We start from the raw sequence: 27,126 nt of genomic DNA, 5'->3' as shown, positions 1-27,126 counted from the left end.
CAGATAATTCCTATGACTATTGCCTTGAAGAGAACAGATTGTGTGATAGGTCATAATCAAGCACACATCCTTAGATTAACAGCTCCAAAGTACTGCATACTTCTGTAAGTCACCCTGTAATGCAAAACCAAGTGTGATTTGTCACACCACTTCAACCTTCATTACAGCTAAGATAGTAGTGTGGAATTTTTCAAGCTTCACAGGATGAATATTAAAATGGATAATACTAGCAGGCATTTTAAAGAATAATTCTCAGCACTTGCCAAGTCATGCTCTCTGAGGTATCTGCCAGTGTGGGAGGGATGCACGCTCTCAAGGGGGCCTGTGTTTCATGGTCATCTCAGGCAGGGGGCTGCAAAGTTCATTAAATGATTTTATCTCACTACTGGTTCTGTTCAAAATAGCCTTGATATGATGAAGGATTTATGTTACCCCCACTTCAAATAAAAAGTACCGAGGGATGCATTTCATTACTGCCCTGTGACACTGGAGAAGCCAGGGCTGCAGTGGTAATATTCCTCATTTGTTTGTGTCACCAAGAGGGTTTATTTGCAGGGAGAGTGCTACTCCAGAGGTAAGTAAGTTTTGTTTTGTTTTGTTTTGTTTTGTTTTAATAGCATTTTTTTCACAATAATGTAAACAAGAAATGCATTTGTTCCCTAACTTTAATTCTCACAAAAGTATATTCGAGGAAAGATGAGAGTGTGAGGAAAATGTCAGGGACGAGTGCCCAGTTTAACAGCATTCTAAGGAAGCTGAGTAGCATTGATACAGAAAAAATATTTACAGGCAATTTCCATATCACAACCCTGGATAAAATACCAAGAGATGTAGCTGTACATTGTCAACTGATGGGCTTGAATGATAGCTAAGGTTACATATGCACTCCTCTTTCAAAGGTTTTTAACAGTGATCGGCTACTGAGAGGCTTTTTAATTTAACAGCAGACACTTTCACATGAATCAGGACCTGTTTCTCTTGCATGTTTTGTCAAAACTGAATGATCGAATGAATGACATGAGCCCCACACAAGACTTATCCATTTCTTTGATCCTAGATCATCAAGCCCTCCTGTACTCAAAAATCAAACAATGAAACAAAACACATTCAAGATCCTTGGTCTGCTACTAATAAATATTAATTTATGTTCTATACTTGATCTTATTAATTCAGCAACTTATAGGATCAGGCTTCAAATGTATCTGTCAGAGGGGAAAATCTAGTGATTAGAAAAGATGTTAGATCATGTGAACAAACTACAGCTTCTTTTAATAAGTTTTAAATGTTGAAAATTAAAAGCCAATAAGAGCTGGACAAATCTATGGGAAGTTCATGAAAGGCATTTGGATGTTCTGTATTGTACGATGCTTATAAAAGTTGTTCACTCAACGCTTGGCTCTGTGCAACTGTCATCACAGACCTGTCTGTGTCCTCGTGACAGAATCTGTGGGAACACAGGCAGCTGTCATGGAGAACCAGACGCAGGGAGCAGGGGAAGCTGGGGATCAGAGGGGTGCTGAAAACATACTCATGGGGAAGGTTGGTGAGATCAGTGTGAGCACTCACAGAGAAATGCAGCTACAGCAAGAAGGAGAAAAAAAAATGCAGACAGTACAACAGAGCTGAGAAAATGAACTGGAAAGATGTTCAAAGAAGGAGGTTTGAGGCAGCCAGATTAGGCTAGGATGTGAAAACCAGAGGATTGGCATAGAAGGTGGGGGGGGAGGGAGCAGGAGGAGGAAGCTCAACAGACATGAAGGCAGAGAATAGAAAGGTAAAGGTCTCTCTCATTTAAGTTCTTAGCTGTGGGCTGAAGAAGAAGTCAACAAGAAGAACAGAATGCAGGAGAGCAAGTAGCTAAATAAATAAATAGGCACAAGAACGGAACAAGGATAGTAACAGATGAATGGATGACCTGGAGGAAAAAAAAAAAAAAAAAAAAAAAAGTTGATTCCTCAAGTGTTTTGCTCAAAAGGCTTTAAGAATTTTAACGCTCAGCTGGAGGACTGCTGAGCCCTCAGGTGCAGAAAACCAAGGCAGACAATCAGTTCCTTCCAGTTCAATAGTTCAGTCATTCATCTATCTGATATCCAGGAAAGACTGAACACCAATGAAGAGAACTAGGGCCCAGATGAAGAGGACAGAAGAAAATACTTAGTGTGTTGTGTTCAAAGGCATTGATAGTCTCTGCAGCAGTATAATATGAAGACAGAAAACAGCCACCAAAATCATGTCTTTTTCATGTTTAATTTTTGTAAAAGTTTTATATGAGAAAAGGTCCAAATTTTGTAATAGCTCAACACATTTCAAGAAAGTTTTTCTCCAAAGTTGAAAAACAGTGCCAGAACCATGAAGAAAAACAACAACAACAACAACAAAATAGTAATCAGGAACAAGGAGAATGGCTGAAATGAGACTACTGCATGGTTGCCTACCTGCAAACATTTTGATTTGCATATTCCAGAACTGATTTGCTAGATGCACACCTGCTGTAACTCATGCATTCAGATAACTCTTATTAGTATTACTCAGACATGTCAATGTGGTTGCCATTTTCATACAGGAAAAACTGCCATCACATGCAAAAGTCCAATTAATTTGATTGGAGCTTTTAGACAGAAAAATACTTCCTGACTGAGCACGTCCTGGCAACACAGAGTGCTTCAAGGTCTGCAAAACCAGGAAAGATTGATGGTATGATAAATCATTTGTCTAGAATTCACTTATTTCATTGCAAACTCCATACTTCACTCTTTAGAAATAAAAACATAGATTGATAACCTATAAGGCTGAAGTACAAATGGAAAGAGCATAGTGTTGCATACATGCAAGACATATATTTTTGCTGATGCAACACACTGCAGTATTTTCTAAAGAGACTAGGCTCATTTCAGGGCCTTGTGCGCACCAGAAATCCCCCAGGTTCATTGCTGACCCTATCTAGCCAGCTTTGCTAAAACCCTTTGGCCTTTTTTTTTTTTTTTTAAGAAACACTTCCTGCTGCAGGCAGGCAGCTTCTGCCCTCCCAGCATACAGTCTCATTTCTGCACAATACTCATGAGGCAGGCTGCATTATGTGACCTGCCACACAAACAGAGGGGTACAGGGGATTTGTCTACTTTCTTCTTTCCCTAAAGAGTCCTTCAGGCTCTCAAGATCTAAGTTAAATTTGAAACTGGTGTGCTTTCTCAGTCAGGCTCTATCTGAAAGCAAACCTCTGTTCATCCTTTGAGATGTGAATTGCTGCCAGCTGCAGTAACAGGAGATAAATGATATACCCAAGATCCAAGGCAAAATAAGGAAATCATATCTGCAATTTCAAGTCCTATTTTCTAAAATCAAAGCCAATTTCTTATTGTTTTAAAGTCAAACATCAACATTAGCATACAGATTCTACTCTCCTGTACCTCATGCAGTTTTTGATTAATCCAATGTGTGTATATAATAAACACAGTCACCAATGTTTTTATATAAAGAACACTGACACTGAGCAAGGTCTATGAAAATGTAGATGGATAAAATATAGGTTTATTTCTACAGAGATGCATAGCACCTTCAAAACTTGGAGTGATTGTGTTATGCCATACACAAGGATAAGAATAGCTTTCCTGATTCATGCAGATGGTCTGTAAATTTAAATAAATAAACAAATAAATAAATAAATAAATAAACCAATCATACATTTCAAATAACAATTTATGTTCTACTACAGGAAAAAAAAAAAAAAAAAAAAACATAAAAAACCAACAACACTCTTTTCTTTACATGCCATTTTCTAGATAAGCAACTTCCAATTCTCTTCAAGAAACAATGTGTTTCTTTTGGTGTAATGGTTTCTTATAGAACCAGTAAGTTCCAGCTTCAATCTATTGATTTATTTTAATTACAAAAGAGTCAAGATGTCACACTGAATTGATCTTACATTCCTCTCTTTTGTTCTACCAACACATTTTTTTCAGTTCCAGATAACAGTGCCGGTGTCACTGTTTCCCTACCTTTGTAAGATTTCTTTTAACAAATTGAGGCTAAATATTATGAACCTGTTCTAAAATGATTAAACCTAAAAATAAACAATCGTGTCCATCTTGTATAAGATAAAGCCTTCCTAGAATTTATCTAGCTACGCCTTTCATCTGAGAACAACTACATGTGTTCGGCTAGCTAACAACCAGTGCTCTGTCAAAGATGATTACAGAGAAGAGACTGTCATTATTGTCATATGGAAGGATTGTCACTAGAGACTTGAATAAAGCTCAGTTTAGTCCTAGCTCTTGCACACTATTTTAAGTCAGGCCTAACTGAAAGATCTATAAAAGAGCTATTGGAACTGCCTATATGATTTAACAGTGTATTTTCTACCAACTTGTTACTGCATGCATAGAGATTATTTCTTCAGGATGCTTTGGAGGCTGCTTCCATGACGTCTTTCTCAATCTTCTCTTTCTCTGCTAAACAAGGTCCCTTTCATTTTCCACTTTGAAAAAGGTCCAAGCCATGAAAATAAACTGTACCCAGTTGATAATTGCTGGTGTGAAGCCACAATACAGGCTTAAGTCCTGGTACTTTCCTCCAGAAATAAAAAATGGAGTGGGAGAAGAAAATACAGTTTTCTTCACTGGCAGAAGATGTTAGCACAGAAACTGTGCTAACACAGAACTCCTGAGAGAAGTGAAATACAGATAGACTAGGTTTGATATCACTGATTTCCCGCACAATCCTGAAGGTTTATGACAACAGCATTGAAATGAAAGGCTGGACAGAGTTGAATTATAATGTCTATGTGCATGATGCATAAAGGCAAAGGAAACCAAGGGGGTTATTTTAGCAGAGTTGTTGAGGAGTTCTTGCAATCTTTGAATGAATGGACTTAAATAGCAGGTTTGAAGTAAAAGGTAATTTAGGGTAGAATGATTCTACAGCTGAGTAGTAAGAATTGTGATGCATTGATACACTGGTGTTTATCAAGGAATTAGTGTTGTGCTGTGGAGGGATCAGTAAAATGATGAAGCAGAAATTCTAGTTTCAGTTGATAAGTATTCGAGTGTTGTCCACTGTCAGGAAGAAAGAAAACCAAAGAGGAAGATCAAGAGCTGAGTACAAGAAAAAATCAGCAATTTAAGGTATTCATTTGTTAATGCAAAATAAAGTGTTAGGAAAGAAGTATAGGCTTGGACAATGGTCTTAGTGTGCCTGAGAACAAAAAATAATTTCACTGATGATAAACAGAAAAAAGTATTGATGTATTGTATTGCATTGTTATTGCTGAATAACAATGAAGAGCAGCTCTCTTTTGGAGGGTTTAAAACTTTTGCCTTGGGATTTTTTTTCTTTTTTTTTTCTTTTTTGTGGGGAGAGGGGTGACAGAAAGACATGTATATAAAAACATATTCAGGGCAGTGTCAAGAATATATGTAATCAAACCAGAAGGTAGAACATCTAAAACTGGTAAAGGTTGTGTGTATACTGAAATTATGTATGTGGGTTCAATTATACATGGTGATGGTGGTTCGGAACTTGACTCATTCAGAAAAGCTATTCATGCATATACAAGGAAAAAAAAAATCCACACTAAGCAGGAATTTACATTCAGAAACATGATTTTATTATATTTTAGGACCACTTCTAATTAAAGTAACAAGGGCTGATTATTTCCTGGAAGTGTTTATTTTGGAGCCTGAGGATCTGGGAATTTCGCCTGGTGTTCTTCAGAAATGCTGTTATTCTCAGAGATTAAGTCCTGTGGTGAAAAGCCCATTAGTCTCACTCAGATGGCTGTCACTATTGCTTCTTCATAACCGTCTAGATTACTCCTAAGTACACACTTAGAGAGGGTAGTAACTGTTATCTGGGAAATCGTGCTTGGTTTTGTATGATATATATGTGCAGATTTATAGAATACATATATTTTATGAACACACATCCTTATATTAAAAGCACTTTTGACCCAGAATTACTTGTCCCTTAACACAGCTGAAAACATTCAGTTGTACTTGCAATTCACATTATGGACTGATGCTAACACATACATCCAGCAATAAGTTGCTCAAAACCTGAAAAAAAAATGCTCAGTACTTTAATTTAATTTGTTTATTTATGCAAAACCCAAGCTCAGATGCACAGGTTCTATCATTCAGAGAACACGTGTTGATGTATGGGTGGTTTACAGGAAACCACAGTGAAGTCATAGGAAAATCTCAGAAAGAAAGAAACCTCTTCAAAAGGCTACTTTTGTTCTCCACTCATAGTTTCTTTATAATGTGCCTTACAGTTTATCATAAAAGACTCAAATCACCAAATGTAATTATGCAAAGATTACTGGTTCCCAATTTGGTTTTCTTACCATGGTTGGCAGGGAAATTGCAGCAGCTCCTTCAAGCTTTTCCAAACTAACCTTGAGGGGCTTGTTTACAAGCTCTCTATGGCTCTGATTAAAATAAATTGCAAATAATTGCCATGAATTCAAACAATGCATGAGAGAGCCCTAAATACTTAAAAAAAAAAAAAAAAAAAAAAAAAAAACCTGGAAAATATTTTAGTGCCATGTTCATACAAAACCACACCGCAATTTGGAAGGCAGCAGCTATATTTTCATTAGATGTTTACTAAAATTTTGAAAGTAATGATGTGTTTTTTCTGCCTAAAATGATACAAGAGCTTGACTCCCATAAGGAGTCATCCTGAGACAGAAATTCTTTTTGTAGGGTAACATTTATTTCCAAATTTATTTTTAAGATGACATTAAATGAAGGAGGAAGAACAGAAAGGACACAGGTATGTAAACACACAGAATTAAATTGCTTTGTTTTGAAAATTATGTAAGAGGGTGAAGTATTTAATAAACACAATGGATTTTGCAAGTGACCATCTTATAACAATATGTACATATGTATCTATGCATGTAAATTTTCTTCTTTCCCTCAGAAAATTACAGTAAATATTAAAATCATTAACAGTAAATCACCAGAGTTCTTTTTCTTCATTGCTTTAAGTTTAACCTATAAAGGTTAATCATGTTATGGACAGAAAAGCTGTGAGAAAAATCCCACTAGATCTGGCAATTTTTATATTTCTTTTCATTTTTGAATACTATAAAATGTATCTTAATCTTTAAGCTAGAGAAAATAATAGAACTCTCCCACATTGTAAATTTAAAGATCACTGACAGACAGAGATGAGAAATATCTAAGGTTAATATGCAAGAATTCAAATCACTGTAAACAGCATATCCACAAGTGTCAGAGCTAGGAATGAGAAGTTTAAATTGTTCACTGTTATCCTTATCCTACATAAAAAACAGTGTAATCGTAACTCTGTGAGAGTGCAAAACATCAGCACTGTGCTTCAGCCATGTAAACATACATGGGACCAATAACTTGTAATAAAAGTGTTTCACATTTCTCTTTCACAGAAAATGAACAGTCAATACATACGTCATGAAGTGAGGGGGTGTGAAACCAGTGACCTGAGAAACTTCTGGGAAAAGACTATTGAACAACAAACTCGGTATCTGCAAATTGAAAAAGAACGTCAGCAAAGAAGTGCTCTGACAAAGTAAGTAGTTTGCATTTGGAAAGATTTTTTGAGTTTCCATTGTAATTCTTTTTAAAAGGAAAAAGGCACCTATATTAATGTCATTTAATGAAAGCTGAAAGAAATATTTATTTTCCTTAGTTTTTTGGAAAATAATAAAGCTTCCCAAATTGACATGATAATGCCAATTAGTTTTAGCTATGGCTTCAAAAGATAAGAGAGTAATTTATTCTTCTTCACTAAATGGAACTAAAGCGTGGAACTTTCTGAAGTTATCAGGAAAACTTCTAGCAGTATTGTCTTATCTTAAACATCAAGGTTTTTTTTCAGAGCAGGGCTAGTTCATATGTGTACCTGGTTCACTTTCTTTTTCTGTGGCTTTGCCAAGAATATAGGTTCAATTAATTCAGATGATTTAATTTGCACAAGGTAAGTTCATAATAAATCATATGGTCCAAGTGTTCCATCTGACCAAGACAACTGTCATCCATAGTTATATTTACTTCAATTAGTCATAATTGCCTAAATCAGACAAATCAGGAAAGATTAGTCTGCTGCAACATCAATAGTACAGTTTTACTTCATGTGAAGTGTCCTGGAGTTTAAGTAACATGCAAGGATGTATATTTTGACTTGGGATCATTCAAAAGAAAGCATTTATTCAAAATTCCCTTCATACCTCTCTTTGAGTTAATGTTTAGCAAAATAAGGGCAATGAAGGCCTTGCATTGCCCTAGATGAACAAAACTGCAGTCAGTCTCTAGAAGTTCTACCCATTTTTAAGTCCTAATTTCAACATTTCATTTTTTCTGATGTGAAATTTCTGCCTTTTCTTTTTAAGGCAGTTTTCTGTAGTATCTAGATACTACCGGAAAATAAAACAAAATTCCAGCTATCAGCTAACAGTCGGTTAACCTGTAGTTAACTGATCTATCACCAATTTCAACATGTGTAGTATTTCTAAGCCAAATCGTTCACAGGAGCATCTATACAGTTCTTTGCTAATGTGTTTCCGAGGAGGGGAACTGGGGAAACGTTGGGTGTTGCTACCCACCAGGTGGCAGCAGGCAATCTCCTGTGGAGATGACAAGTCACTCTGGCACAAATAGATGAGATGAAGATGAACCACAACGATCAGGTGAGCCAGCATTGAAATTTAAGAACTAGTCCAGAACCTCCATCCAGCAAAATTCTCTACGTGGACAGAACAGTTTTCATGGCAACTGGGGGAAAGATCTGTATGATAGGATCAGTGGGAAAGATGAAGAGTACAAATTTATTCCCTGAAAATAATAATAATAATAAATAAAAAAGACAATCTGACTACTGTTTCTGTCTTTAGGCTCAGAAATGAATGGATGGAGAGGCTGGAAAAACGCATAAAGATGTTGAGGACCCAACCTGAAGACCCATCTAGCTGAAGATCCACATTCATTGCATGTATGGGGAAAAAAGAAAATAGTTTTGTAGGAGAGCATGATGGTGTGATTCAAAAGCTCAAGTCAATTTTACTTCATGGCTTACATGAGCTATAAATAATTATCTGTCTATTAGAAGCTTCATATTTAAAATGTGTATTGCTGCTTTTAATACTATGGATCCATCCCATTATTTGACAAATTGAGATCAAAGCACTCTGAAGTCTTCAAGACTAACAAATCATGGTTCACTGAGCTGTGGATGCTTGGGAAAAATACAGTTCAGCTACATAGTATTCAGCAAAAGCATTTCCTGGACATTTTAGTTTTCTCTCTAAACTGATGGTAATTTAATGAAACGGCTTTCTTTTTAGTGACTAGTTGAGTGTTTCTGGATTTTTTCTGTGTTTTAAATGCAGCAGAGCCCTTCTTAGACTAAGGAAGTGGAGACACATAAAAAATGCTATCACATCCAAAATCACAAGTAGTGTTCAATTTGTTAGGTGTAACAGATTCATGCTTCTGTATTAAATATCTTTAAAGCCATTAATACATATTCTGAGAAATAGACTCTGTGATATACCACCAAGAGTTGCTTTATTTGTCAACCCACATTATCTAACTTGAGACGCTATATCAGCAAAGTCAAAATGACTTAGAGTTTGGGGGCTAGTTCTGGTACCCAAACCAACTTGTCTAGAACTGGTCTGATATCTCTTACAAAGAGCAACCTGATGCACCTTCACAGCTGCCTGTCATCACGAGTGACAAGCACACTTTTTGCTCTAACCTGATGAGACCCAGTAAATATTCCTTCACAACCACTACATTCAGAAACACAGCAAATTTCATCTTACAGATTAGCCATTAGTCAGAACTGTTTCTAGTTCCCTTCCCAATGCTTTATGAAGATGTGACATTTCCTGCAACAGTATCAAAGCATATCCATAGGCTGTTATAATAGAAGTGCTTCCTATTTAGAGTGACTGCTTTGTTGCTACCAGAATGTGTGATGTAATATATAGAAAAATGTGTAGTTCTGAATACTCTAAAAATCTTTTTCCTCAATTGCTTAACCTTTCAGTCCCTTTTATATGAGCATTTCACTAGTTTTCTGGTACTTTACATTGTTTCACAGTAAAGATTTGAATTGTCAGGGGACAAGAAGAGAACAGAGGAAAGGTTTGTGGTTTAAAATTATTTAGAAGATATGTTCTTTTAAAAGCCAAACAAAAAATTCAAATGCTACTTGTTCCATCTTTATACATCACCTTTTAAATTTACTTCTGTATGTCCCAAGGTCAAATCAGATCTATTATGGGAATTTAACCATGTAAATAATGTTTGGGAAGCCTGAGAAATCCATTAAAGCATGAAAAAAAAAGCTGACCTTGAAACAAGTGCTCAAAAATCAAGACATCAGCAGGTATGTCACCAAACTGGAGAGCAGAGTTTGTCTGGAAGCTGAAAAAGCTGCTGAACTCATATTCTTACCTGGACTTTTTTTTTTTTTTTTTTTTTTTAATCAATTTTTAAAGTAACTGGAAATATACATTTTTATCCAATCCAGAGGATAACAGCATATTTACAGTATAACTGTAGAGGGATGAACAATCCACATTTAGATACACAGGTTAAAGATAGGTGTTAGTAAAAGTTAGACTTCTTTAAAAATGCCAGTTCACACATCACAGTTCTCCCATCTTCTGTCTGTGCTCTGTGCTTACTGAACTTCAATGCACAGCAGAATTGTTTTTATACCACTTTGACTGGAATTATAGCTGGAACTGAGGTGAGAGCAATATTTTCTGTCCCCTTACTAACTGTGTAAGTAAAAGCACAATGTGTAAAACAGAAGAAATCACAGTTTGTGTATTTTAAAAAAGGAAGGAGTCTGAAATAAGTTTTTCTTTGCATCTCACACAGTTTAGATCCTTCTCCCTCCTTTCTCATATAAAGTAAGTCAAAATTAAGAAAATCTATGGGAAGCCAGAAGAAGAATTTCCAGGAAGATATTACTTTATAGAACACAGTCTGCCCCACTTTCCTCCTTGCCCAGTCCTTCATTGCACATTTCAAATAATTATTTCACATATTCTTTGGAATATGTACTATCAAGAATGATACTCCAGAATCATCTTTTTAAAGTGATAACATGGAACTTATTTTGTCCAGACTACATCTTTTCCAGCCCAAGGACAGGAGGAGTTCTAAGAACATATTTCCAGAACTAAGCCACTTTTCTCCTGAGGTTTACAATTTCACCTTTAGTGTCTAGATGATTTATTTCAGGTTCAGGCTTCACGGTGTTAGATTTAGGAGATAGGGCCATGTAATCTTTATTTATGTAGGTGTTAGCGAAACAGTTAGATACAACCTCCATCACTTTTGCAGGGGTATTTACCTTGGAGATTTTATAATTACTATCAATAAAATTTATATATATATATATATATAAGAAAACATACCCACAGAAACAAATGCAATCTAGAATCAATCAGCAAAAATGAAGAAGTGCAATAACACTAAAATTCAAGTCTAAATGTCAAGAAAAAAACTCAATCAGAAACTAGAGCAGATTCTATGATATCAGTGGCTCCAGCAATTTAAAAACACAAACCCATAAACCTATAATTTACCTTGAGGTTTATAAAAGAAATTAAAAGAATTAAAAAAAAAAAAAAAAGTAAAGTAAACTGCAGTTTCTGAGACTCAGAAATAAGGAGTAGAGAAACCTGGCCATAGCTCTAGAAAAATAAAAATAAATAAATAAATAAAAAGGAAAAGAAAATAATTAGAAAAGCTAAAAATTAATAAAATCACCTGGGATTAATAAAATCATTAAGGTTACAGTGGATGCTTAGATGCTCTTCAGACTACCTTTCACTATTTTTCAAATATTTATAAAACAGCTCCTCAAAGAAATACTTTTCTTCTTGATTTTCTTCTATCCATATTTTCACTTTGCTTTTGAGTGATTTGTAATTAAAATGTGATAGATACTTGCCTATCATCTTAGTTTTCATTATTTTACCCTTCCTTTGCTTCATCCTGACACTGAGTAGCAAAAAAAATGCCTGTCACATTCTCATTGTAAATGCAAGGTACCTAACTGTTTGATAAAGCTTTTAACACTGACAAAAATCAAACGTAGTAAAGTTTTATCATCCTCTGATACAAGCACTAAATGATCTGGACCCAAGTCTTTTTAAATACTATTTATGGGAAGTACACTGCATTCTAGCACAAGAGTGACAGATACCCCATTTTAGCTGTATTAATGGCCTTTCTAGTGTATGGATAAGTTGTGACAGCTGTGAAGAATGATTCTGACAGTAACTTAACAGACCTCTTAGCAGTTTAGCCCAAATCGAGACAGCTTAAAAATCATTCTTTGCTCAGTAGTCCCTCCTGACCAATGTCCTTTACTAATCAAGGAGGTCCTCTTTGAAGCTCTCTAATTAAGGAGCAAATCAGCATAACTCAGATACTGTGGCCAGTTGTTGAATTTGAACAAATGGTGGAAGTCAGGCAAAAGACAGGATGTCTTTTTCTTGAGATGGTAGAGAAAAATCAGGTAAATGGTTCAGCTATGGCTGGGTGAAGTGCCTGGCCCTGTCACAGCAGAATCTGCAGTGAAGCCTGTCCAGCATCTCACTGCAGAAAACTGTGTTCAGCATGACTCAGCATCATATGTTCCCTGTTGTACAACCACTGCATCTTCATGCAAGCATCTACATGTCTGTTTGGGCTTTTGGCATTTGCTGAAGAGGAGGTTGACTTATTGGCCATTTCTGAGGTGTTTAAAGTTGTCAGCACTGAAATGAACCCACTATACTATGTCGACCTATCATATTCTGCATTTACTGTAGCAGTAAGTATAAACAAGTTATTCTGCATTCTAGAAAAGTCTACACACTGAGGATTTGGATCCTGTGATACAAAAGCAACATGAGAAATGACCCCTGCCACACAGAGTTTTACCCTGTAAACTGGACAGAAAGAGTGGAGAGGGAGTGGAAGGATGGGCCAGAATCTGAGGTCAGGGAAGAGCCATGCTACCTGGGGTCAGGTACCAAGTCAATGTCCAGTTGATCCACACATTAGATAATGGGACCCATGTTCACAATAAACCGCCCCCCCCAGCCAGAACCAAAGTCCATATTTTCCTCTAATAAATGTGTCTGAAAAAATAAAAACATCTTGAACCCAATCCATGACAGGTGCCACGGCTATGCAAAATATACTGAATGTTGAGAAAATCACACTACTTGTATGGCTCAATTCTCACTATACGAATTTGAGGAAAGCTAAGAGTCTGATGCTACTGGGATGCCAGACTCATTAAGAGCACTGTGAAATCATTAAATCTGGAGAAGCGGTATTGATAGATATCTTTTGGAAGGGAAGTTAAGAAAGTTGAAAAAGGGATACTATATGGGAAGGGCTTAAAAGGGATTTGGATGAAGGTCTAATATTGATTACAGGTTTTACTGTTTTCTTCTCAGCCTTTCTGTGGTACACATGAAGCCTCTCATAGACTACACTGCTGGTATTAAACATGCATATGCTTCATATATGGGCTGCAGTAACTTCTCAAAGTTGTATTTGAGATATATTTAGACCCTATGACATGATGTTTTGAGGGCCTTTATTCAGAAAAGACATCCCCATGCTAAAACCTGCAGCCACACTTTTCTTGCATAAGTAGGACTCCATTTCATAGAACCATAGAATTTGGATTTGGGTTGGAAGGAACCTTAAGAATCATCCATTTCCAACACCTCTGCCATTGACGGGGACGCCACCCACTAGATCAGGTTGCTCAAAGCCCCATCCAGAAAGGCCTTGAACACCTCCAGGGATGGGGCATCCACAGCTTCTCTGGGCAACCTGTGCCAGTGCCTCACCACCCTCACAGTAAATAATTTCTTCCTTATATCTAATCTGAATCTACCCTCTTTTAGTTTAAAGCTATTACCCCTCTTCCTATCATTACACTCCCTGATAAAGAGTTCCTCTCCAACTTTCTTGTAGGCCCTCTTAAGTACTGGAAGGCTGCTATAAGGTCTCCCCGGAGCCTTTTCTTCTCTAGGCTGAACAACCCCAGCTCCCTTAGCCTGACTTCATAGGAGAGGTGCTCCAGCCCTCTGGTCATTCTCATACCCTTCCTACAGATTTGATCCAACAGGTCCATGTCCTTCTTGTGCTGGGGGCCCCAGAGCTGAATGCAGTGCTCCAGGTGGGGTCTCATGTCAGCAGAGTAGAGGGAGAGAATCACCTCTCTTGACCTGTTGGCCACTCTGCTTTTGATGCAGCCCAGGATATGGTTGGCTTTCTGGGCTGCAAGAGCAAATACCTGGCTCATGTTGAGCTTCTCATCAATACACACTCCCAGGTCTTCCTCCTCAGGGCTGCTCTCCATCCATTCTCTGCCCAGCCTGTATTTTTGCCTGGGATTGCCCTGGCCCAGGTGCAAGACCTTGCATTTGGCCACGTTGAACTTCATAAGGTTTGGGCAAAACTGCTTCTCATCCTACAAACCAGACTGGAAAGAGAGTCAGGGTTGATGAGGAACATGCAAATCCATTACAAAATATGTCAAAATATAGGTATGTTTTTGAATGGGTTTTGAATTACTAGGTCTGGATTTATCCCACTTTGGATGAGAATTTAATTCTGAGCACTCTGAAGACCAAAGATAACAGAGTGCCTGCAATAAGGAGGGAAAATCAAACCAGAGAGCCCAAAAGACGTGTTCTATCTGAAAGCCCCCAGAGGAGTCAGCTGTGACATACTTAGCTCACTGCTCTTTTCACCTTTTCAAGACAGTTCTCTGTTGGCAACCTGCAGTCTGTGGCTGCTGGTATCCTTTTGGAGAGTTAGCCTTGTAGAGGGACAATTTATAAAATGCTATCATGGGATACCTCACTTAAATCTCTTAGTTCACTCTTCTACCAACACAATCTACTTTCTGTTGTGATTAAATATGACATCCTCAACCTAGCCTACACTTCCACAACTCATCCTACTTCTGTGATATGTATTACTAATACAAGTACTCCAAGAGCATTCCTCAAAAAGCAAAAACTCCCTCATCTCTTCATCCTCCTCTGCAACCATTTTTTCATTAGTGAGCACAGTGTGCAGAATGTTAGCAGCAGCTGCTTTAAAAGCACTGAACATTTCTCAGAGGTTTGATTTTATTCCCATTTCACTCCTTGCACATATTCCTTTTTATAATCTCACCACTTTTCCATCCCAGAGGGTTGAGTGGAATAGCCCTGGTGTCAGAGGTCACTGGTGAAGTTTACACTGAGATTTGAGTGCTTTATATTTGTGACCTTTTGCCCCTTCTCCACTTTGGGAAAGAAAAAGAACAAATCCACAAGCAGCCTAATAGCAACCTGCCAACATTCACTGTAGAGAATAGGGCTGGTTTTGAATTGTAAAACCAGTAGAGAATTTTCAGGCACTGACTCCTACTGCTTTAAAACTCACCTACTACCTCTAAAAACAGGGAGCAAGCATAAAGTTATTTAAATAGTTTTTCTTCTCTTTATTCTGGGATGAGAGTTCAATACCAAATTCCAGCCGAGAACAAATTTTTATGGACAAGTAATAAAGTCCTTTGAAACTAGGGGATTATAATAGAAATGCTGACACAGCCTTATCCATGGGCAGGAGAGAACAGTGCTGGTATAATTACTCAATGCAAACTATAATCTTCATGGTGCTCTAAGTCAAAAGGAAAATGAGAGGCTTTGCATAATGCTGAAAATCTATCAGTGCTTTGATGTTGCTCTAATCCTACCCTGCCTGATAGTTCATATAATGTCCAAGGGAATGAATGCAACTTAATGTGTCATTTAAGATTATTGTAATTGGAAAAGTTAGAGCAGAAACAAGTGGAAAAGAAAAATAATAATAATAATAATAATAATAATCTGTGCCAAAGGCCAGAGCAGTGGGACTTTGTGAATGGTCTCATGAAGTATCAGCTTCCAGCCCAAAAGGAGCAGTGCAAATGGCTACTCAGTGGTTACTAAAGATACGCATGTGTAGATTTGCATACTGAAATGGTACCAAAAGCCCCTGGCACCTTTATTTAGCCCTCATGATATAACACAATAACCCCAAAGCAGTCATAACAACAAGCAGCAAGCCAGAAATACAGACTCTCTTATACCAGCCTTTGGGGACAGACCTCCTGGTCTGTAGAAACAGAGACCCTTTAAACCAGCTGGTTCACAGGGCAAAGAGGAGCAGCTGAGCTCAAGAAGAACCCTGCTGCAGAGTCCAGGCCCTTAAGAGACAAGAGAGCTTGCTTACCCCATGTCCATCTCTCAGCTCTGAGGTCTTTCAGGTTTTGCAGAACTCTTGAGGAGAGCATAGCTCTAGTCTTTAAGGTGGAAGCTGAGTGGAAATCTCGGAGGGTCAGGACACCAGCCTTTTCGTGAAGATTACTCAACACGAGTTTACAGGGTGATCTTCCGCCTACACTTTAAGGAACAGGTGGGCAGACAAATACTAGTGCTTCTCCTAGTACCTCTCAGAGCTATGAGCTTTGCCTGCCCCTCTAGCCACCCCCACTTCCCTCCTTGTGTCAGGAGAGCTGCTGGGGAGGCTGCACAGTGAAGCACGTCAGAGAACTCATCCAGCTGAAATAAACAGATATACACACATTTTTGCTTGGATGGTTTTCAGTTAGATCTGCTCTCTGATCTGACTTTCTCCTCTCTCACGTAATGGTAGAGGAATCAGGGTGCCGGCAACATGGCTGATGAAGGGCAGAGCTACAAAGCACAACACCTATCCTAGCATTTTAAGCCCAGGCTTCAGACAGACTTCTTTGTGCCCACGTCCAAGCTATTTAACATGCTACCTCCAGTCTGAAAATTAAAAAAAATTAACAATGGTTAAAAAATAATGAAATCCAAAGCACAAGTTACATTTACCTATTTTTTTTTTTTTTTTTAGTAGGTCCCAAAGCATTTAAAGATGAGACCTGTTACCCCATCCTTTCACTGATGAGGAAAATAAGGCAGGGAATTGTTATGTCTTAAGGCAAATAGCTGGCCAGTGCTAGACCTTGGTTGTGTTCCTAGACATATGCACTAGTCCAGACCTTTATCAGCCAGAGAATACTGTCTGTTTGCCAAACACAATAAAAATGTGCCCAAACTGGCTAAGACATTGCAAACTTTCACTGTGTATGGCATTGGCCCATTCATAAATCACACATCCCAGTGTTATGATTTACTTCATTCATCCTTTTCCAGAAACCAATACTCCATGTGGTAATCACACAAATGGCAAACCTGTCCCAGACAAGTTCTTCAGTTGTCTCTGAAACTGTTTCCTTCCTGTGTTTGGGTGGGGAAACACCCTGGCAAATGATTGATTTGCAATATATCCTCTTCAGAAATTCAGGGTAAAATAACTAAAAATCAAGTATATATACCACATGGAATTTAACAATCTATTATTAAAATTGGTTCAAGATTACTTTGGGGAAGACCATCTATGGAACTGTCTGCACAGAAGTTCTTATTTTCATCTATCTTCTGTATAAAAGATTCAATCATCCAACATATGTTCACATTAGAAAGGGTTATTCAAGCAAGTGGCCATCTCAGGTCAGAGACTATTATATTCAACCAAAAAATTCACCTTTACCCATAAGTTATGAACACAACAAATTGCTTGTATGATTATGATGACCTTGATCTCTTGTAATTTCTTTCATCTGAAGAGCAATGTTTTTGCAAGGAAGTGCAAATAAAGCTTCTCAACTTTACAATACCAGAACAGAGAGCCTTTCAGGAGCAAAAGATTGCCTCCTGGTGTAAAAATGATGTAATGTTTCTCTATTTTCATACTCCAGAAGGAATCAAACAGCACGTAGCTGAGCTGAAAGATTGATTTAGCTAAGGAGCTGCTACTTTATCTTTCAGAACACTGAATGTTCAAGGTCATTTTGGACTAGTGTTTAGTTTCTTATTTAATTTGCTCTGTTTCTTCTAAAGGCTCAGGATATTTAGCATGTTGAACCAAAAAGACCAGGCTACAACATACAAGATAAAAAGAGAGCAGCTGCATAACTGTGGAGGAGCTATTTCCTAAACCTCTGTCATTTTAGTCTAAATGTTTCCCACAAGCCCACAGCTCTGCTTCTGTACTGCCCAGAGCTGCCCCAACCTGAACTGCACTCATGCCTCACTCAGACATGAAAATAGACAAGGCAGCAAACAAGTCCTCTGACAGGGCCAGTGTGGTTGACATATTTCTCACTCATGCCAAGACCAGCTTTCCTGGAAAACACAACACTCTCACAGCACTCTCCTATGCAGAAGGGATATAGAAAAAAAAATGCACAAAGATAACCCTTTTACTTTTCATTAGCTGTTCTATTCTGAGCAGTAATTAGGGCACTTTCATAGCAAGGAGGAGATCCAGAATCTTCTCAGCCCCAGCAAATTCCTGACTGCATCTCAGTGAAAAATCCCCAGCTGCTTTGTTATTTGAACTCTCTTGTGAAAAATAGATTCAAATGTATGATGCTGAGCGTGTGTATTAGTAAACAATATGTGAAAGGAAACCAACTTTCCTGAACCTGTAAGTTGCACGTTGACTTTTCATGAGTATAGTATATTTACCAGAAAGCTGAGGGGAATCATAAAAACACAGAATGGCCTGAGTTGGAAGGGACCTCAAACATCATCTAGTTCTAAACCCCCTGCCATAGGTAGGGATGCCCACCAACTAGATCAGGTTGCTCAGGGCCACATGCAACCTGGTTTTGAACAACCCCAGGGATAGGGCATCTATATACTCTCTGGGCAATCTGTCCCAGTGCCTCACCACCCTCTGAGTGAAAAATTTCCACCTAACCTCTAATCTAAATCTCCCCTCTTTCAGTTTCAAATCATTCCTCCTCATCCTGTCAATATCTGATTGAGCAAAGAGTTTCTCTCCGTCTTTTTTATAAGCCCCCTTCAAGTACTGAAAAGTTACAAAGAGGTCCCCCCAGAGTCTTCTCTTCTGTAGGCTAAACATCCCCAGCTCTCTCAGCCTTTCTTCATAAGGGAGGTGCTCCAGCTGCTTGACAACCTTCACGGCCCTACTCTGGACCCACTCTAACAGCTCCAAATCCTTCTTGTGCTCCAGACCTGGACACACTACTCCCAGTGGGACCTCACAAGGGCAGAGTAGAGGGGAGCAATCACCTCCCTTGACCTGCTGGCCACTTTTTTTTTGATGCAGCCCAGGATGCAGCTGGCCTTCTGGGCTGCAAGCATGCACTGATGACTCATGTTGAGCTTTTCATCCACCAGAACCCCCAAGTCTTTCTCTGCAGAACTGGACTCAAAGAGTTCTCCCAGTCTGTACTCATGTCTGGGATTGCCTCAGCAATGAAGATGACCTCCAGAATCTCCAAGAAGTCTCACTGCTTCATTTTGAAATTAGGATCCCTGCCTTACATTCCTTGCAGGCAAGAAACCACATCATTCCATGTAAGCATAATCCTGCTGACGGTGACATGAAAAAAAAAAAAAAAAAAAAAACAGGGGCAATCAGGGTCTCAAGCTGTTCAATAGGTCCAGGTTGACGTCAAAAAATATTAGTATGAATAATCTGGGACTCTAGTATTCCATATTCCAAAGGTAATTTTCCCCGTTTTCATTTTATACCCTCTTAACAAAAGCTGCCATTTCACCTTTAGCAGATGATTTCAATTAACAATTAAACACCAAAATTTAATCAAATAATGAATGTACTATTTGTTCTGATAGTTTAGTAATAAAGATGGTGACACAGTAGACGGTTCTGACATAATCTGCCTTCTTATAAAATTCTCATCCCTGTTAATTGCCCTGTTAAGCATGACTCAACTCAGAAGTCACTCTCAGAAACAATTAGTAAAGCACACCGCAAATAAATGACTAGAAGCTTCCTAATATTGCAGCCTAAGTTATACCACACACAACTGTCAAAGTCTGAGAGGACCGGCTACAACTCTACACAGTTCTCAATGTACATTGAAGAAAAACCAGCTAAGTGAACATGGTCTAGATTAGTACAAGAGGAAGACAGGAAAGAGTAATCGTAGCTCATTGATGCATTTCAGTTGCTTAGACTTTTACACCATTCCCATGTAAGTTTTGAGTCTCTGCTTGGTCTTCTCCCTCCTATACGCCAAGGCATTTCCCCAGTACAGTTTTAGAAGCTGATAACTCTGGTCCCCTCCCAAATTTGAGACCACCCCTTTTTGGATGAAAATCTTCATCGGGAATTGCTGGCATATTCACATTTTCCAGTTATATTCACATCTTCAAATCTTTAAACTATGACTATCCATATTTGGGAAGAAAATCATACACTGGCAATTTAGCTGAACACTTTGTTGAGGTGAAGGTCACACCGCCCCAGTAATGCTGGGAACAAGGGTCCCCTCTCTTTCACACTTCCTATGTCTATCATCTGGAGACAGTATAATGATTTACAAGTCTGTTTGATACTAAGACAGTATCACTTAATGCTATGTCTCCATGGCAATATTTCATTAATCTACCTTCCTCACTTGTGGGAAAGAACAGAAGTGTTATGTTCAGGAGCATCCAAACACCTTGTTATATTGCCATATGTAATTTGCCTCTTAATCCTTTGCCTCTTCACAGTACTATCTTTATTCATATTAACTGGTTCTTAGTATGGGCAGATGTTCAGGATAAAAAAATTGTCTCTTGCCATTTTTATCTTCATACATTGTAAAACATCTACCAGAAACTATAAAAATTATATGAGAAGTAAAATCAACATATTCCTCTGATTGCTTTCTTGGCATTCATTATTCTTCCAGTGCCACTTCTGAACAGCTTCACTGGAAGCAAAGGCTGAATTCTGAATGATGTGATTTTGACAGCCCTTAATAAGAAACAGATGGCACATGTATTTGCAGTCATGCAGGTGGCCGAATTTGACTCAGCTGTAACAGAGGGATGCAGATGCTTCTTTGACTCAACTAAGGGAAGAAGAGGAGGAGAAGGAGATATAAATTTAATGTTTACTTTGGCAAAATATATACCTGAACCAATCTGGCTGGGGGAAGTGTCACAACATGGTGTTGTCATCTAGAAAGGATTTACAGGAAAGGGTGGTAATGTAGAGCTGAAAGACCTGCAGACACAGAAGAACTTTAGGTCACAGAGGCCAAAAGAAAACACATACCAGGCTAAGGCTGGAGATGGAAGAGCAGACACTAATCATGAAATCTCTCCTTAAACTTAACGGGAGCATGTACAACTTCCTGGCTGTAGTCCAAAGTTTACCAAATGACTGAAGCTGCACTATAGGCAGCATAGCTACTTGTTGTGTCCTGGTGGACATAAAACACAATAATTAAGGGGAAAGAGGAAGCAAGAGGGAGGGATTGAGTTCCAAGTTTTTCTGATAATGTAAGGGTTGTTTTGCAGCTAACTGAAGGGAAGTTTTCTTCACTTGGTATATTTGCATTCCTTCAGTAAATCATGAGAGTACTGTGGGAGTATCTAGACATACAAAGTCTTTGGGAAGAATGTTGGAAAAATCCAAGGTAGAAAGAGCCAATACTGCAGGTATCTTGTCCAACCACTGAAAAATCCTGAAGACAGAAAAGAATGGTACAGAAGGGGATTGTGCTTCTATCAACACAAAAAAAGAGCAAAAGGAACACTAGCCATATGACCAGTCCCAAAGAAAAAAATAATAATTTACTTCCAAAGCTGTGGAAATACAGACCACTACCTATCATTTCAGTTCTTCTTTATGATGCCAGTATTTCAACATAAACATGCAGAGTTCCTTAATTATAGTTCCAAGTTTAAAATCTCTATAAGAATATTGACTGGAGAAAAGTTTTTGTTTGTATGTGATCACAGCTGTGTTGAAGATTCTGTGCATTAACAACATTTGAGATCAAAGTTTTTGTTTGTTTGTTTGTTTGTTTGTTTGTTTTTTGTTTGTTTGTTTCTTTGTTTTAAAATTAAATTATAATTTATTTCTATGCCTCCTTTTTCTTTAAGCATAAAACCAAGATATGTATATATTTTTGTTGGACCTTGTAATACCCATTTTTGAGCATATGTGGGCAGGAGAGCAATGAATGGATTGGGGCTGATAGGGTGGGCAAGAGTAGAAACTGTGGGTGCAGGATATAAGTGTTGTCACAGTAAAGTTGTTATACCAAGCAAACAGGTTTAAACCTTCAAGCCTTCAGTGGAAATACCATGTTCACCACTGAGAGGAGGTTTAGACAGTGAGCATTCAGACAAATGTTCTTATTTCTGTCTCTTACAGTAGTGTGTAATTAATCTCTGATGGTAACAGCCGAAAACTTCCATTATAGTTGTAATGCAACACTGCACAAATCACTCAGAGAAAAATGTTCCCTCTGTAGCATTTTTATCCTGACTGTTAGTGAGTTCTTTTCTATACATTCAGACTACATAGAAGATTTTTATGGGTGTCCAATATATCCTATCCTTCAGCGCTAGAAAGATGTTTTAAAACTTTCTCCCTAGTCAGCCCCACACATACAAGTAGAAAAGGAAGAGACTTATAATACATATGTGGATATTTTTCTGCCTTCTCTTGGGCTGCTGTTTGTAAGAAAAGACACTGCTTAGTGTGACAAGGCTATGTGCATGGGTACTAGAAGCAGTGGTGAGGTGGGGTGTTTGTGTGTCACTCTGGGTGTGTAGCACAACAGGGGACAGTATTTAGTATCTAGACCTCATGTGAGTCATTCAACAGCATCATTCAGCAACCAAACTTCTTGTGAAAATCTTTGTCCTGAAGATGATTGGTGTAATTATACGGTGAAGTTAGCACCATATCTTGACCCTATGTTTCATAGCTCGATGCACATTCACATTACTAGTAGAAATGGTGTGTGTGTGCGTGTGTGTGTGTGAAACTGTAAAGCAGATCACAGAAATAGTCAGTTAAAAATATTTTTTAAAAAAGGTCTTGATAGCTACATTTTCAAACACCAAATGATTTATTTTAGAAACAATACATGTGAGCCCAAAGGACTTTAAAATGAGGAACTCATTGACTTTTCTGTGATAAAACATGACTGGGTAGGAAAAAAAACTAAACTAATGTGCTCTTCTCTTCTGCAGAGGCACTCATCTACTTCTGTAGAGACATAATTGAGCCCTAAAGCTATTGCCCTTTTGACATCTTTAACTCATTAACACGAAATTAACTCTCACTTTAATTGTGTCAGTACCATGCAGACCTCTCCTTGAAACAGACAACTCTTGAAAAACAGGGCATTATATTCTCATTTTGAACTTGAGTCAGAAAAGGATTTTTCTAAACACCAATTAGTAAGTTTCAACCTATGTTTGTCTGACTGGACAGTGTCAATAAAAGATCCAAACACATGTACTATGATAATATGGTACATCTTGATGAAACACATATTGGCATTTAAAAGCAAGTATACCTCAATGAGAAAGCATATTAGCATCCATGTTTGGTTTTATAAAGTGATGTCTTTACATATTGAATATGCCAGTTCTTTTTATTGGATGACTTTTTTTGCTCTCATTATGGAGAAAATCTCATTAGTTCAAAGAATCTCTAAGTCTTAGCAATGCTGACAGACATTTGTAGAATTAGTAAAACTTGAAAAACAGTGAGATTCCAAAATATGAAGACAGCAAAGGTCTCCCTAATTAACTCCATTAAAGGGAAAGGAAGTTTCAAATTCCCCCAAAAGATTTTCCAACAATATAAAAGAACTAATTTAAGTATGAGCATAATTATTTTTATACAATTTTGCTTGTCAATTTTAACCTGAAAAAAAAGTGTTTTTTTTTTTTTGGTTTGCTTATTACCTTGACCATGAACTTTATTTGTACAGAAGAACTACATTTAAACAACTCCTGCCTCTTAAAATTCCCTCTTCTCCTACATTTAAACCCTGTAACTATCCCAAGCATCCTTGATTTCCTTCAAAATGCACATGCAGAAATGTCTTCATAATGGTGCCACTAGGATCCAAAAATGTGCACATGAGAATGTAAATTTTCTCTAGACAAATGTAGAATATGAAACTGATATTTGGCAACGCTGACCAAAGGTAACATTTCCACGAGTTTATAGAGAAGAATTATACATCATCTTTACAGGATTCAGACACCTGCATTGTCCTGCTATAATGTGTATATCAAAAAGATGAAAGCCATAATCTTAGTAACTGTTTTGAAAATGGTTTTAACCATTAGATAGGCAGACCTATTTTCCTGAAACCATTTATATTACTACTTTCTCAGCAATATACTTATTAGCATCTTTACATAACATTCATAATGTATATGAATGAGTAAGCTCTCATCATGTTATTTCAATGTATGGGAATACTTTTATTTGTGTCTTACAAATGGGGAGCTGAACCACAGAGATATGAAACAACATGGAGGTGAGGTAGCATTAATATTTTCTGAATAATGCCTTCATAAGAAATGTAATTTCTTATGAAGGCCTACCATATTTTTGAGTAGGTAACTGGCTTTAGCATGCTAAGTTACAGTTACAAGGCTGCTAAAGGGTTTCAGTTGCTCCTGTGCTGTAGGAGTATTTGAGTTTGATCATAACCTTGGCATAAATGCACACCAATAGGAGAGAAGCTGCAAATCTCCTTTAATCTGTAAGGAAAACTGGAACAGGGAATTTAAGGAAATTGATAGAACTGAAAAAAAAAAAAAAGGGTGAATGAGTTTACTATTTTGTCCTAATAATTCTGAGATTTAACCAATGCTTCTGAAAAACCACACCAGTTTTACACAGCCAGGCACATGTCAGCTTGGTGATAAAACCCAACAATGACAAACACAAGCAGTCTTCAAGTCAAATGCCTTGCTTATTCAATGTCATTCACCATCACCTCCCTGCAAGCACACATGTGCGTGCACACACAAACTCTCACACCAACAGCCATTAGGTTTTTAAAAGATATATTGCCATATATAGGTGCCATATTTTAGGTAGGTGCCATATTTTATTGCACCTACCTAAAAGCACAAGCTTTCAATTTTGCCTTACAGAAAAAAACAGCAATCCAAAGAAAATCATGATTTTTTTTTTGTTTGTTTAACAGGCAAGCATCACAAGACAAGGTTATCTTTGAGGTTTTGTAATACTTCTTCTTTATTTAAAAATAAAATCTTACTACTAAAACAGTTATTGGTATTTCAAAGCCATCTCCAATAAGCTGATTTTATATCAAGGTATTTCTGATAAAATGTTTAGTCAAAATAAACTCCCCACTACTAAACCTTAGCAAAAACCAAACTTTATATATATATATCAGAATCATAGAGAAAATGACCACGCTTTGAATCAAATAATGTTGCAAGGAGTTTGAACATCCAAGCGATGGCCAGTAAGTAATTTACCAAGTTCATTTCACTCTTAGTATTCCTGTGACTGCTCTAGACTCCTCAGGGCTCATTATAACAACTACATATTCATCCTAATTTTCCATTCAATCTAATTTTAAAAGTAGATATAATATGTTGTAAACAACCAAAAAGGAAATGTTAGGCTTTAAAATTAAACCTAACATGGGCTGCCAAAATTTTCATCTTGAGATGTGAAACAGTGAAACAGCAATTCACAAGAGATAAATGTGATAAACTGCACTGAATCACTTCCAGTGGGATTATTCAGGGCATGAGGAAGTTTAACCCATGCTTAAGGCTCTATATTCCAACCACAAATCCTGCTCATTTGCCTTGAAATAAGTGCAACTGCTCATTTAAATCCTTGGATGTGCTATAATAATTGCAGAGCTTTCAATAACAAGGCATTCAAATATCAATTACTAATTATTATTTTCTATGATTAACCTAAATCAAAGTTGGTAGAAATGACTACCACTTCAATTTGCAAGTCTTATTCTCCTTAAAATGTCCTAGTATGCTGAAGATGGTAATTGTTTCAAAGTTGTTTGTACAGGTGTTAAGTGGAAGGTATGGTGGAAAGAGGTAGAATCAGTCTTGAGGGAGTAAATCATTAGAGGAGGAATGAATTGCTCTGGAAGATTAGTGTGAAAGGGCAAAGCTACTCCTCGCTTCTTATGCCTCTTAAATAGGCAATCATTCCTGATTGAACTCCAAGGGCAAAAATCAAACAAGTAGACAGGATTATTGAACTGGATCCATCTCTGATAGAATTTCCAGAGTCCAGTAACTAAAACTGGAGAGTTTTCTGTGTGTAAAGCACATGGGTCTTCTTCCTCATATGTCAGTCTATTGTTAATTTAAACTCCTGGTACTCCTGGTACACAATCATGTGAAAAATGTCTTCATTTAGTCACTGGTCTTTGTGAGTGCAGAGGAATCTTTGGAAAAGTGAAGCCCAGCAGTGAATTCAGTATGAAGAAACAGAATGCAAACCAAGTGAAGCTGAAAGGCTCAGGCCTAACAGTTTGAAAATAAATGTGTAGTGAGGTTAACCAGTTATTTTTAAAAGGCTAAGATTTGACATTACTGCAAAATTAGTATGAAAAGTTCTGTGAGGCATGTGAATGTCCAGAGGTGTAATGGGTTTCATTTTGACTGTTTCCACACAGATTTTTAAGAGCCTAGTGACATTTGCTTTGTTAAAGCAAGGCAAACTCTTGCATACAATGTATTTTTATCTTAGACTAAGTCACAGCAGACTACATTCAAAATCCATATTCTCAATTTTCAGGACGATGTTGGCACTTCAATGTTGTAGAGATAAAATAAATCAGTCTTGAAAACATTGCATGTAAATTTAAAATAAATAAATAAGTAAATAAAATGAAGAACCATATAGAAAACATATATTATTAAATATTTGAATCAAGTTAAAAATATTACCTTTCAGAGTAATTCCTGATTTATTCTAGAGATTATACTTTGTTCTCCCATAGCTCTCTATTTATGTCATTAGCCAGACCTTAGTCATGACAATGACATTACACTTTAAGATAAGAGAAAAAGAAAAAAGAGAATGAGAAAAAAGAAAAAGAGTCCTTTAGGTAAGAAATGCAATTTACCTTTAGTTCTGTTGCCCCCAGAGACCACTTCATAGCAGGTTCTGTGATAAATCCACCACCCAATGTCATGGTAAATTGCTAGGTTAATGAAGAGAGGTC

General features: G+C 37.4%; 1 protein-coding gene and 1 long non-coding RNA gene across 2 annotated transcripts; one reads left to right on the top strand and one right to left on the bottom strand.

Moving 5' to 3' along the window:
- The first annotated feature begins 494 nt into the window (after positions 1–494).
- Positions 495–8,973, top strand: FAM240A (family with sequence similarity 240 member A). Its single transcript, XM_035310479.1, has 3 exons — positions 495–574; positions 7,409–7,551; positions 8,873–8,973. Exons 2-3 carry the CDS (start codon positions 7,412–7,414, stop codon positions 8,949–8,951), a joined length of 219 nt encoding a protein of 72 aa, XP_035166370.1. The 5' UTR covers positions 495–574; positions 7,409–7,411; the 3' UTR covers positions 8,952–8,973.
- Positions 7,391–27,126, bottom strand: LOC118156409. Its single transcript, XR_004746255.1, has 3 exons — positions 27,028–27,126; positions 8,585–8,813; positions 7,391–7,507 (listed from the first exon to the last, which is right to left on the bottom strand). It is a non-coding gene; the product is annotated as an uncharacterized LOC118156409 (long non-coding RNA).

This window comes from Oxyura jamaicensis, chromosome Z (assembly GCF_011077185.1).
Source record: "Oxyura jamaicensis isolate SHBP4307 breed ruddy duck chromosome Z, BPBGC_Ojam_1.0, whole genome shotgun sequence".
In the NCBI taxonomy this organism is placed as follows: domain Eukaryota; kingdom Metazoa; phylum Chordata; class Aves; order Anseriformes; family Anatidae; genus Oxyura; species Oxyura jamaicensis.
This window is presented reverse-complemented; position numbering and strand designations above follow the sequence as displayed.